The sequence below is a fragment of the Mirounga leonina genome, unplaced genomic scaffold (assembly GCF_011800145.1).
Source record: "Mirounga leonina isolate KUSES-001 unplaced genomic scaffold, KU_Mleo_1.0 Mir_53, whole genome shotgun sequence".
NCBI classification, from domain to species: Eukaryota; Metazoa; Chordata; class Mammalia; order Carnivora; family Phocidae; genus Mirounga; species Mirounga leonina.
The window spans coordinates 89,199,817-89,212,750 of NW_023270807.1; the positions used below are offsets into that span (position 1 = coordinate 89,199,817).

Below are 12,934 nucleotides of genomic sequence, written 5' to 3' on the forward strand. Positions count from 1 at the left end.
GCTTATACTTTTATGCTGTCTTGCATTTAAAGATGTGTGTGTCTATTTTACGGAGCTGCTGCGTCTTAACTGAAGCTGGCTGCTTAACAGGCTGGTCCAGCTCTGAAGGCAGAAGAGGCTAGGGTCGCACTTGATGGACACTTCATTTGGGAATGAGCCTGGGGCAGGGGTGCGAAGATGGGGGCAGAGGGGAGTGGAGAAAGTTTGGAGCCCTCCCAGTAGTAAAGGCCCAGAGCAGGGGTGATCCCTGGTTGAGCATCTCCTGAGGGCAACCTGTGAAGCCTTTGTGCCTGGGCACCATTCAAGAAGGGGGAAGAGAAAGAGAGTAAAAATGATCTGCTATATTTGAAAGCCCCCTCCCCCCCCATATTCAATTGTTATTTACTCCTCTCCCACCTCCTCTGATTTTCTTCTCTCCATAAACACAAAGAGCTTGTGAAGACAATACGGTTGTAACATGCTTGCAGCATCTGTGTATTCTGGTATTCCTGCAAGTCAAGAATATGCGTAAGGCACCTACGTGAACTTGGTATTTCACAGAGAAACGCATTTATGCCACAACAGATGCTGTCTTAGAGTCTTCCATGTGCCAGTAAAATGTTCTTTATGCTACTTTCTGATGGACTATCTGATACCAAAGTTAAACATTTCTAATGTTGATATGTTATTTATGTTAAGGAGGCCTCATTACTTACCCTGATCTCTGACTTATAATGCGACCAAAATATGATCTTTAAATCCCTACCTTAGTAAGCTGTAACTTCTATGTCCTCACCAAGAATTTTCTTCATCACCTTTACCTGGGTCTCTTGTAGGTAATTGCAAAGAAAAAAATTCAAGAAGCTATTAAGAAAATTGTGATGGGGAGGGGGGAAGGAGAAATGTGCACAGAATTTCTTTTATTGGTACTGGTTTAGATGTTATTTTGGCTAAAATTTTACTAATAGGATTTTGTATGCAGAGAGTTGTTTATGATCTTCGGCTGTCTGCTCTAAAAGAAACTCGGAAAACTCCTTTTCTCGATTTTATTGAGATATAATTGACACATAGCACTATGTAAGTTTAAGGTGTATGGCGCAATGGCTTGACTTTCATGTATAGTGAATGATTGAGCAAACTCAGTCTTGACCCAAGAACGCAAAAGTGTGACTTAAAAAAAAAAAAGATTTATTTATTTATTTTAAGGAGGGGGAGGGGAAGACAGAGAGGGAGAGATAGAATCTTAAGCAGGCTCCACACTGGCTCCATCTCACGACCCTGAGATCATGACCTGAGCCAAAACCAAGAGTTGGATGCTTAACCAACTGCACCAACCAGGTGCCCCCAAAGCATGACATTTTAAAATTAAGTAATTTGGGGGGATGGTTGTATTTTTAAGGTTATTTTAAAAGATGGTTTTAACCAGCAGTTAGTTTTATTAATTTGAGGTCATTGTTAAATTCATTCATGCCCATCTTTTCACTGGTAAAGTTGTAGCTACAAAAGATATATAATGAGATCATATGATAACTGTCTTTCTCTGATTGAGGGTATGTGCTATGGTGAGTGCTGTGAATTGTGTAAGATTGATGAATCACAGACCTGTACCCCTGAAACAAGTAATACATTAAATGTTAATAAAAAAATATAGTAACATACGGTGGTGGATACATTAGTTTTGAAACATCTCTATGCAGATTAATACAATAAAACCTCTAATACTACTATTTTAACTTATACCAAAATATTTGCACTTTTTTGGCATGTCTGATCTGGTAAAATTTGTATAAAATATGTGTGAGAGGGAGAATTAAAAAGTTAAAAGGATGAATGCAAAGCTACAAAAATTATAAAAGTGCAGGGCAATCTATTTATGTGTGGTTAATATATTTTTCTTTTTGTTACTTCCTTATTAACAGTAAGACACCTATTTGGATACATATCTATTTAATCTTTTTTAACATTTTTTAAAGTTTATTTGAAAGAGAGAGAGAGAGCGCATGTGTGCAAGCATGGGGGTGGTGGGGCAGAGGGAGAAGCAGGCTCCCCACTGAGGAGGGAGCTCGATGCAGGGCACCATCCCAGGACCCTGAAATTATGACCTGAGCCGAAAGCAGACACTTAACTGACTGAGCCACCCAGGTGCCCCATATTTATTTAATCTTAATAAAGGGGATCAGATCCTTATTTTATTGCTTTTGTTGCTTATTTTTACTCCAAATTGATTTCTCCAAATTATTTAAGATTTCTCAAATCTCTGACAAAGTCCAGTCATTAGGGCAAGGACAGAACCTTCTTTCCTTCAAGCACGCTAAGCATAGAACAGACACCAAAATGTGGCTGGGATTAGCTGAGTGGATGAATTGGGGTTTGGGGTAGCAGGTCCCCATGGTGTATGGAGTACCTTATATACAGCATCCAGTCATCTGTGTGGAGCCCTCAGAACCCAGGAGGGCTAGCAGTCTCCTCCCTAGGGGCACCTAGAATCCATGCCTCAAGATAAAATAAAGGCAGCTCAGGGCCTAAGGTAGGAACATTTGTCTTTTTTTTTTTTCTAAATTAAGTTTTATATGGTTATGGTTAACATACAGTATAACATACAGTGTTATGTTGGTTTCAGGTGTACAATGTAATGATTCAACAATTCCATCCATCACCCAGTGCTCATCACAACAAGTGCCTTCCTTCATCCTCATCATCTATTCCACACATCTCCCCACCCACCTCCCCTCTGGTAACCAGCAGTTTGTTCTCTATAGTCTGTTTCTTGGTTTCCCTCTCTCTCTTTTTCCTATGCTCATTTGTTTTGCTTCTTAAATTCCACATGTGAGTGAGATCATATGGTATTTGTCTTTCTCTGACTGACTTATTTCACTTAGCATTATACTCTCTAGCTCCATCCATGTCTTTACAAATGGCAAGATTTCATTTTTTACGGCCAAATAATATTCCATTGTATATATATATACACCACAGCTTCTTTATCCATTCATCTATCAATGGACACTTGGGCTATTTCCATTATTTGGTTGTTGGAAACAATGCTGTTATAAACATAGGGATGCAGGTACCCCTTTGAATTTGTGTTTTTGTATTTTGGGGGTAAATACGCAGCAGTGCGCTTACTGGGTTGTAGGGTAGTTCTATTTTTAAACTCTTCGAGGACCCTCCGTACTGTTTTCCACAGTGAAGAGCCTTTGCTTTTCATAAATGATCTTTCTTAAGGTACTCCAACCCCCCTTCCAGTGTCCCAGATAGCACGTTGGCCTTCCTGCAATGAGTGGAAGGCAATCTCAATTTCCTGAGACCTTTCTTGTGGTTTAAACAGAGGAGGAAATCTATTTCTAAATTCCCATGCATTCTCTGATGGGATGGAACTGCACAGGTGGTGAATAACTGGTTTGCCAACCTGAGAACGCGACAGGAAACCAAGCAGGTGTCAGAGGACTCATCTCCATTCTGTGGGCACAGGTCCTTTCTCTTCTGAACTGCCAGGGAAGGATGGAAATCATACTTTGATGATGCCCACCCTTGCAATGCTAGATAAACCACAAGTCAACAGCAAATTGATAAAGGGGCCAGGTAAGGGAGAAAAGAAAGAAACTTCCAACGTATTGATTTCTTTCCTCCCAGATAGGTCACTCTTCAGTGTACATAGGCGTATGGCATAATGCCTGGCACAAATGAAAAGAAGCAATTCCTCTTCTGTGGTGTGGATGTAGCCCTAACTGTGCTGAAATGACTTTGAAGGTACCGTCCGTGTTTTATAGGGAGGAAGGAGTGGAAGCTAAATCACCTGTGATGTCCCTTCTTGGCGGCAGTAAGGGAAAGTAATTTATTATCTTTTGCTCTCAATCAAAGAAAGGTAAGGAAATGAATCTGATGAAGAGCAACCTGGAGCCTACAAATCCAGGAGGTCCATAATTTCCCAAGCAGATCCCCGAATGGATCTTTTAATGAAAATGTTCCTTTCATACCAGTGCAACCTCTCACAATAAGGCAGGATTTCTAGTCAAAATGTGTCCGCTGGGATGCTGACAGCTGCCCAGTGGGGTGGGGTCATATAACAGCACAGCAGGCATCCAAGGGACATCGGTTCTCGACCCCTGTGTCAACCTCTCGAGTTCCCAGGGTCGGGTCAACATCCTGAGGATGCCTGTGGTCTCATTCTGGGACACCTCTGGGGTATCCCACAGCACAGGGCCATTCTTTACCCAAAGCGTTCCCAGACCCATTTTGTGGCTTGCTTTGTAGAGGGACACCGTGAAGCATGAGAACAAACATGACTGGGAGTGGAGGTTGGGGCAGAGACTGCCAAATCATCGAGAAGCCCTGGAAAAGACAGGCCTCCTCTCTGGTATGGCTCTGATGGGAATTATGGATTCATACTGAGGGAGTCAGAGATAAAGAAAAGATACCTTCTGTCTGCATCCCGTAAAATACATGGGCCACACATGGAGCATATTCATCATGTAGATTTTAATTTTCAACCATTTGACCGATACTGGATTGTAATCTGTAAGGGATACGCAAACAGGGACATTAGCACTCCACTCTTCCAGGGTCAGATTTCAGGAAACCCTGGGCTCTGGAATGGTACGAAAGTAAAGGAAAGATGCCACTAGTCCCCAAAATCTCTGTCATAGACTCCTGGTCCTAGAGCTACACACTTTAGTTCCTTAGGAACTCACTGGAAGTCTTACTGTCTCTTAGTTTGGGTACACTTTCCTGGTCCTAAGTAACACTGATGCAGGGAACCTGAAGGGTAAAGCTGTAAAGGGACAGGTGATGTGACAACTAACACTCTGCTCCAGAGAAGGGGAAATTCAGGACAGAAATAAGATCCTGCATTAAAAAAAAAAGACACTTATTTCAAGGGAAAACTCCAAGTCACCAGGGCAAGTTTAGATGATATCACTATGCTCAAGATCCTCTACTTTCAAAGGCGGAAGTGTAAAATGCATATTTGAAGCAAATTTTCACAACGAATGGGAAAGAAAACAGCTTTTTGCATAATTAGTGAAGTTCACATTATTGTACAATTTGCTTGTGCAGAACACATTAATCTTTAAAGATGGATAATGAAACACTGCACCTGGACACATGTAGGTGGACATTTTTAATAGCTTATTATACTTCGAATGTTCTTTTCAGAATAAGTTAATATATAGAATCACTAAAATGATAGTTATCACCCTAATAAGTGGTATACAGATAACTCTGCCCTTTCAAGGCTTATATATGTAAGGTGAAAAAGGGAGTATGTTCTTTTCTATCAAAAGAAATGCTGGGGCAGGTGGGTGACTCAGTTGGTTAAGCAGCTGCCTTTGGCTCAGGGCATGATCCCAATGTCCTGGGATCATGATCCACACAGGGCTTCCTGCTCAGCGGGGAGTCTCCTTCTCCCTCCCCTTGCTCTTGTGCTCTTGCTTGCTTTCTCTTTCTCTCAAATAAATAAATAAAATCTTAAAGAAAAAAAAAGAAATGCTTTTCTTCTGAAGGTGGTAGTGGGCTTTGCTTTCTTATTCACTGGAAGGCCTGTGGGACCCATGTATCAATCCTGCCTTCAAAGGAATACTTCCTTTGAAAAGCACCCCCCCACCAAAGCTAATTTCAATGTCCAGTTTAGAAAACATGGAAAAGACCATTCAGATGCACTATTCAAAAAATCAAATAGAAACAAAATTACCATCTTGAAAAGATATCTGCAACCCCATGTTCAGGGCAGCATTATTTACACTAGCCAAGACATGGAAACAATATCAATGTCCATCAGTGGATGAATGGATAGAGAAAATGTGGTGTATAAATGCAATGGAATATTATTCAGCCATAAAGAAGGATATCTTGTCATTTGTGACAACACAGGTGAAACTTGAAGGCATCACGCTAAGTGAAATAAATCAGACAGAGAACGACATATACTATATGGTTTCATTTATATGTGGACTCTAAAGAAGAAAAATAACAAAACTCAGATATGAAGAACAGCTTGGTGGTTGCCTGAGACAGGGCGAGGGGGTGTGTAGGGTGGGTGAAATGGGTGAAGGTGGCCAAAAGATACAAACTTCTAGGTATGAGTGGGTCCTGGGGGTGTAATGTACAGCATGGTGACTATAGCTAACAATACTATATTATATATTTGGAAGTTGCTAAGAGAGGGCATCTTAGAAGTTATAACTACTGAGGTGATGGATGTTAACTAAATTTATTCTGGTAATCATTTCAGAATATATACATATATCAAATCATTATGTTGCATATCTAAAACTAACGTTATATATCAATTAAAAAATAAAAAATAAAGATTGCAAAGACTTCAAAAAAATCAAATGGTTAGAGTGATGAATGTTGCTATAAATCCCTATTCTATTATTCCCTCCTGTCATGGTACTGTAAATGAAATGGTACTGTAAATGAAAGGAAGACGAAATTTCCTCATAAATCTCTTATCCAACTATGCTTTGCCTATGGCAGGGATTTTAGGGGTGCCACATTATTTTAATCCAATGCCATTGTTTATGCCATGGAGCATGACATGGAATTTTTCCTTCTAGATCTCTTGAACGGCATTAATACTACTGAACTAATAGTGCTCACTTACCTGTATTGGCTCACCTAACATACTTTTACTCCTTTAATTCTGATGATCGTCATGGGACTTTGGGAATCCACTTACTAGACTTAGTACAATGTGCAAATTTATTTATGCAAAATAAGAACACATTTGTACTGTCAATGTGCTACCTCTGTCAACGCTATCCCTTGGTTCCAGCTCTCAGCTTGAAATGTGAAGTCTGGTTGTCATGCATGATCCCAGGTAATTTATGGGCATAAGGTGGGTCTAGGAGTTACCTTCTGTTTGAGCTGTCAAAAACTCTAACCCAAAACTCTAAACCTCATTAAAAAATGTTTTACGATCCTGAATATAGTAGTAACATGAAAATGACAAGCTAGCATATAAACAAGCAGGCAAAATGAAAGAATAAACTTAAATATATATCTACATGATATTTAACACAGAGACTTCATAACACAAAGCCTTAGGTAAGTTACCTTGTGATCTTGTAAGTTATCTTGTTGGTTTGCAACTTTGTCCTGTCTTTCCTCATCCTCCCCAGCCTCATACCAATCATCAGAGGCAGGTCCTAAGACTTCCCAGAAGGCCTGTGTCTGATATTTTCTATGTAGCTATAGTCTTATTTCTAAATGGTCTATGAATGCTCCTTCTTAACAGAAGCTCTTCCTTACCTTCCTAATCATCATCCCCTGTAGAGCCACCTGGAGGAGACTAGGTGGGCATGGGTGTGTATTTTAGACCTGGAGATCATCTGAAGAGTGCCTCTGCTCTGGATCTCTGCTTTGGAGATGTGAGAATCTACTCCAATGAGGTAGTTGAGACTTGAGGTGACAGAAAGGGAAGGACAGGAAAGTGACAACTACCGTATTTTAGACCTCTCTGTGCTTGTGTCTATACTGATCTGTTAAAGACCTCATTATTTTAGAGGTATCATGAAATCTGCCCATGGGAGTGATTTTTCTAAAATGGGAATAAGAACTGTGTCAGCCTGCCAGTGTTGTTGAGAGCCTTTAAAGGAAGGTTATATGTAAAGCTCGGTGCCTATCTGTTATTCTAATGTTATCGTATAGCCATGAGTCATGCTTGTAGGGTAGAGAGAAACAATGTCATTTAGCTATTTAAAAAAAATACAGGACTTTTGAATTAGAAGAAATCTTAAAAATAAAACCTCCTACTTTATTATCTCATAAATGAATAAAGTAAGGCCGAGAGGGGTAAAGTGATTTACCAAGATTACCCAGGTAGTTAGGGATGGCACTGAGATGAGCGCCCAAATCCCCTCATTCCTGGGTCCAGTCTTCTTTCCACTCTGTTACAATATGCTTGTTTTTAAATCTAGCATAGGTAGCTATGAAGATATACTCTCAGATCCCCTTTGGGAATAAACTGCACTCTTTAGAAAAAGCATTAGCTTTCTGGGACCATGAGTACTTAATTTCACAAAGTGCTTCTGCAGGAGAGTTAAATGCAGCTGATATCAATTCTTTTTAATTATTTGATTGGGTAGGCCAGTGTGCCTCAGAGAACCCAGTGTGCATGTTCTCTGTGTCAGAGACTAGCTGACACAGACAGAGACTAAGCAGCTCCTAGCTAGACACAGCCACTAATTTCCTACTCTCCAGAAATGGCCCTTAACCATGAATAATATATGTTTCAGAGCAAAGACTAAGTATCAAACAGCAGTTGTATCTCTTCAACATCACACAGTGAATTGAGTATCTGGATTCCAGGAGCAGAAGGAAGTTTGCTCGCATGTAGGCATCATAAGATAAAGGTGAGAGTAGCTACACTTGGGAAAAGGGAAAATAGACCAAACTGAAAAGTGTGAGAAAATTAGCTCAGCTGATTTGATGTGAACATCTGCAGAAATTGTTAATGGGCACTGTGTCTAATTAAATCCACCAGACATATGCATGCCTGTTATCTGTGGAACGGTGTTCTTCCCCACGCTGCACCTGTTGCTGGCAGGGGTAGAATTGCATTCTATCGAGCACAATGTCATAAGGGTTTGAGGGAGAGAAATTTGAGGCTCCAGTCTCATTCCCTTAGAGACGAGCATATCACCAAGGGAAGACAGCCATACTCAGAACTCAAATACAGACCGAGAGGCAGATACACTGGGACCTCACTACTGTTCAGAACCCCAGTCCAGAGCTCCTCACAGTTCTGACAGAAAGACCTGACCTCTGGGCAATGTAGATTTCGGAGACAAATTCATGCCGTGAACCTGATTTCAAAGAAAATAACCTGTTCTACTAGATGACAAAACCTGTTCTACTAGATGACAAAATGTTTAAATTCAAATCAGCCTCCATCTGTGTACACATGACTATTGTGCCAATAACAAGTGATCTTTGTACATTAAAACTGGCTTGTTTTTGACAGATGTTTCCTTGGTTATTCCACTTTAATGGGTGTCTAGCCATGTCCCAAGCTGTTCCATTAAAAACTGACCTCCATTAATTCCAACAGAGCATCTCCCTAAGGTACTGGGTGTTGAGTTCCACCCAGTCCATTGGATTGCGGTGGGTGCAGGTCACACAGAGGAAGCGGCAGGGCACGGGGATTAGCAATGCAGGCTCTGGAGTCATCCCAAACCCCACTTGCTAGATACAAGTTGCTTTGGCTCCCCTGCCTTAATTCCCCCATCTGTACGGTGGAGGAAACCGTAGTACCCACCGCATAGGTTACTTGTGAGGTTTACATGAAGCAAGGCGTGTCATAGCGCTTGGAGTAACACTGGCCCAGTGGACACGCCCATTAAATATTTTCTTTTTCTTTTTTGTTTTTTGTTTGTTTTTACCATTTTACATTATTATTGTCTCTAGTATTTTCTCCTTCCCAAATAGAAATTCACATCCCCTATAATGTTGCTCTTGAGTCGGCCATTCTTTGCAGTCACCACGTGCATGTTTCCCAAACCATCTTTTTCTTCCTGTGTTCTCTGCAAACTGCCTGTGAGTCCAGAATGAACAGATAATGACCTTTCTATCTTGTGTGCTGACATGATCTGTATTAATTTTGTTAGGTAGATGGCTTCATATTCCTCAAGTTGATGGACAAATCCAGCATTAGGATTAATACAAAATCTTCTTTCTTGAACGTAAGCAAATGCATCTCTGTACTTCATTACAAATGTTTCCATAATGTATGCAATAACAGAGGCAGCACTCCTGGCGATCCCTGCATTTCCATGGACAAGAACTTTTTCTCCATCAGTAAATTCTTTAATCATGGGAAAATACTGTATTATATTGGCAACTGGATTATCTGCAATATCCAAGACTAAATATCTAAACAGTTGTTGAAAGGTTGATTTAACAAAGTTTGCCTCAATATTTTGTCTTATGCATATTATAGGGTTTATTCCATGTTTCTGTAGTATAGGTAGCTTGCTTTTCGTAGCAGAAGAATATGGGCCTAAAAACAATCCAGGTAAAATTTCCTGCACCTCTCTTCTCATAGGGTAGGTCCATTCCTCGGTCATCTTCTTTGCCCTGCGGGAGCGAGGGGACCCCCAGCTTCACATCCTGCGTGGTCCAGCCCCGGGGCTTGTGGGTGGGGTGGGGAGTGGGAGTTATCCTGTCCCCCGTCTCCGGTCTCCGACATCGGGCTGCCAGTGGCAGAGAAAGGAAGGAGGACGGGTGGACCGGAGGACTGACGGGGCGGGCAGCGGGCTTACAACTAACACATGCAGACTTAAGGGTCCCAGTGACTCTGGCAGTGATGGATGGGGAAGAGGAAGGTGGGCGGCTCTTATGCAGCCGCCATGCTGCTGCCGTCTCCCTCCCCGAGTCTCTGCGCCCCTCACACTCCACAGTGTCGGGCACAAGCGAGAGCCCTACCAAATATTTGCATTAGTTACGCCTGAACAAGCCATCTCCAGCAAGTGCCACTTGAAGCTCAATGCTCAGAGTTATCTTAAAGAGGAGAAAAATGCAAATTAAAAACCAAGCTTGAGGTTGAATAGAGCTATTTCAAGACCTCTGATACGGTTTAAACCCGATATGTTATTTCTCCCGGTTCCACATACCAATAGTCACTTTATCGCATGCATTCCCTGCCCCTCCAGATCCCACCACCCCACACAAAGGTACATTACACGTTCATGAACTGATGTGATCTGGTGAGTGAAAAATTAGGCTGACAGACAGGGAAGTTGGGTTCTTGGTTCGATTTCCCCACTAATTTTGTTAAAATGTATACAGTCACTACCGCCTAAATTTTTAGCTAAAGTTATGATAACAAGGGAGTACTTTAAATCTAGTATCTCTCAGTCATGGCCCAATGAGGACATTCTAGGAAATATATCCACACGCCACTCCAGAGTGACATAACCCAGACGAATGAGATCGTGGTGTGAAGCATTTGGTGGTCTTAGTAGGAAGTTTGGAATATAAGTGGAAGGACATGGTGTGCATGGAAATGACCTTGCAGATGACTTCAGTGACTTCTGCAATAGCAAAACTCCAAGGGCGGAGAGATATTCTACAGAAGACACATGAGATCGCTGTAGTTGATGCTGGATTCTCCATAGGGTCTCTCAATGGATTACTTTGCTATTTTTATCTCTTCATCATCTGCTCTTATCTCAGCTATTTTGAGATCTGAATGATGATTAAAACAATTGTTTAAAACACAGTGCACTATTCCTGTCACAAGGAAATCAGTCTATATTTAAAATTTTCAGTCTATATTTAAAATTGTATCCTCTCATTGAACAGAACTGATTCAATTCGACTTGTAAATAACATCCTGTGATGCTTTAAATGAATACATTGGAGTCTACTTTTGTAGGCATTTGGAATATTTATAAAATATGTCAGATAGAAAAAAAATGGTACTAAATAAAAACTACTATTTACACGCACATCTCCATATCATGTCTGAGAAATTTCTTCTCAAATTAACCCCCATGGAGTAAAAGACTGTGTAAACAGATGGACTTTGCACCTTGCCCTAAGGGTCAGCTGGCTGGAGCACTGTGAGCTTGGCAGCAAAGCTCTTCGTCAAGGACCTTCCCATAAGAAAAGCTTCATCTTCATCTCAATTCGAGTGACATGAACAGGACTTGGCTTCCATCATAAACACAGCATTCAGCTCTGCTTCCAAAGGACCCTGCTAGTGCTGCTGATGGTGGAGCCGATGATGATGGCTGGGAGGCTGAGAAGCATGTTACATCTTCCCAGGCACTTTCACATGCAATCTCATGATTGAAACATGCAACCTCATAGAGTAAAAAATGCATATTCAAAGTATTTTTTTTTTTTTCAGGAACAAAAAAAAGACCTATCATTCAATCTGGGTTGGTGAATTTCTCACATCAAAAGAACTTTAAAATGTGTTTGACTATATCTCCAAAAGAATCCAATTTTAACATTTTTCAATGTGCAATCCAGACTAGTAAAAATACCAGCAACCTTGGTTTGGGGGCCACAGAACACCCAAGTCATTCAAACACAACATCCTGGGTACCCCTCTACTGACTCTACCATAAGAGGAAGAAACAGGAAATACGGTCTTCATCAATGACCGGTAAGCAGTGATGCGTGCTGCAGCTGCGTTATTCTAAGGGAATCTGATTTCCCCCAAAAGAAAATTCAGGAATCTGATTATTTCCTGTCCTTCTCTTCCCTGAGTCGTTGGACAGTATCCATGTTCTATTCTCAAGTGGAAATGCTTGCCTTACTGTGTGTTTGGCAGAGTACAAAGTACGTTTCTGAACAGAAGTGCCCATGGGATCTTCTCTATGACCATGGTACAGTTCAAAAGAACTTTGTTCAGGATTGGCTAATTTTTTTTCTTTCTTTCTTTTCTTCCCCTCCCCACCCCCCACAACCATTGTTGGAATGTCACATGGGCATCTCTCTCATCTCTCAGATTGATGGCATCGTCTAGGACTTCCCACATAGACAAGATAAACGAAAGGCTTCCATGGACAGGTATGTAACTGTGGAGACAGCAGTGCTGCAGAAGAGGCCTCCAGATCAGAAAGAATGTCTGTCCCACAGTCAATTCTTGGGCTCCGCAGTCACCTTTGACATGACTTGCTGAATAGGAGTTTGTTTTCCAATTTCCATGGTTCAGCAATAGGCCATGCAAAGTAAATACTAGTAAATGAGCAACAGTAGGTTCAAAGGAACATAAGACTAGAATCCCTCCTCCTTTGGAAGACAGTTTGGGTTGCATTCACATGTGAATCAATCTGTTTGGGGTCTTTGAAGTGACTTTGATTAAGAGTTGTAGCCCAATAGTAGTGAAATGGGCAGGGTCATCAAAAGAATTGGCAGTTCCAATATGGACACTTGGCCTGTGCACCACATCCAGAAAGAGCCCCAGGTAATGACCTTACATGCAGAATGCCTTCAGCTTCAG

At 41.2% G+C, this 12,934-nt stretch overlaps 1 protein-coding gene across 1 annotated transcript; it reads right to left on the reverse strand.

The window, feature by feature from the left end:
• Nucleotides 1–9,383: 9,383 nt before the first annotated feature.
• LOC118001376 (serine/threonine/tyrosine-interacting protein-like) lies at nt 9,384–12,639 on the reverse strand. The gene is given in 4 exon segments (XM_034991459.1): nt 9,384–10,043; nt 10,045–10,172; nt 10,425–10,479; nt 12,595–12,639. Coding segments are annotated over 4 exon segments (888 nt in total).
• Between the last annotated feature and the right edge of the window lie 295 nt (nt 12,640–12,934).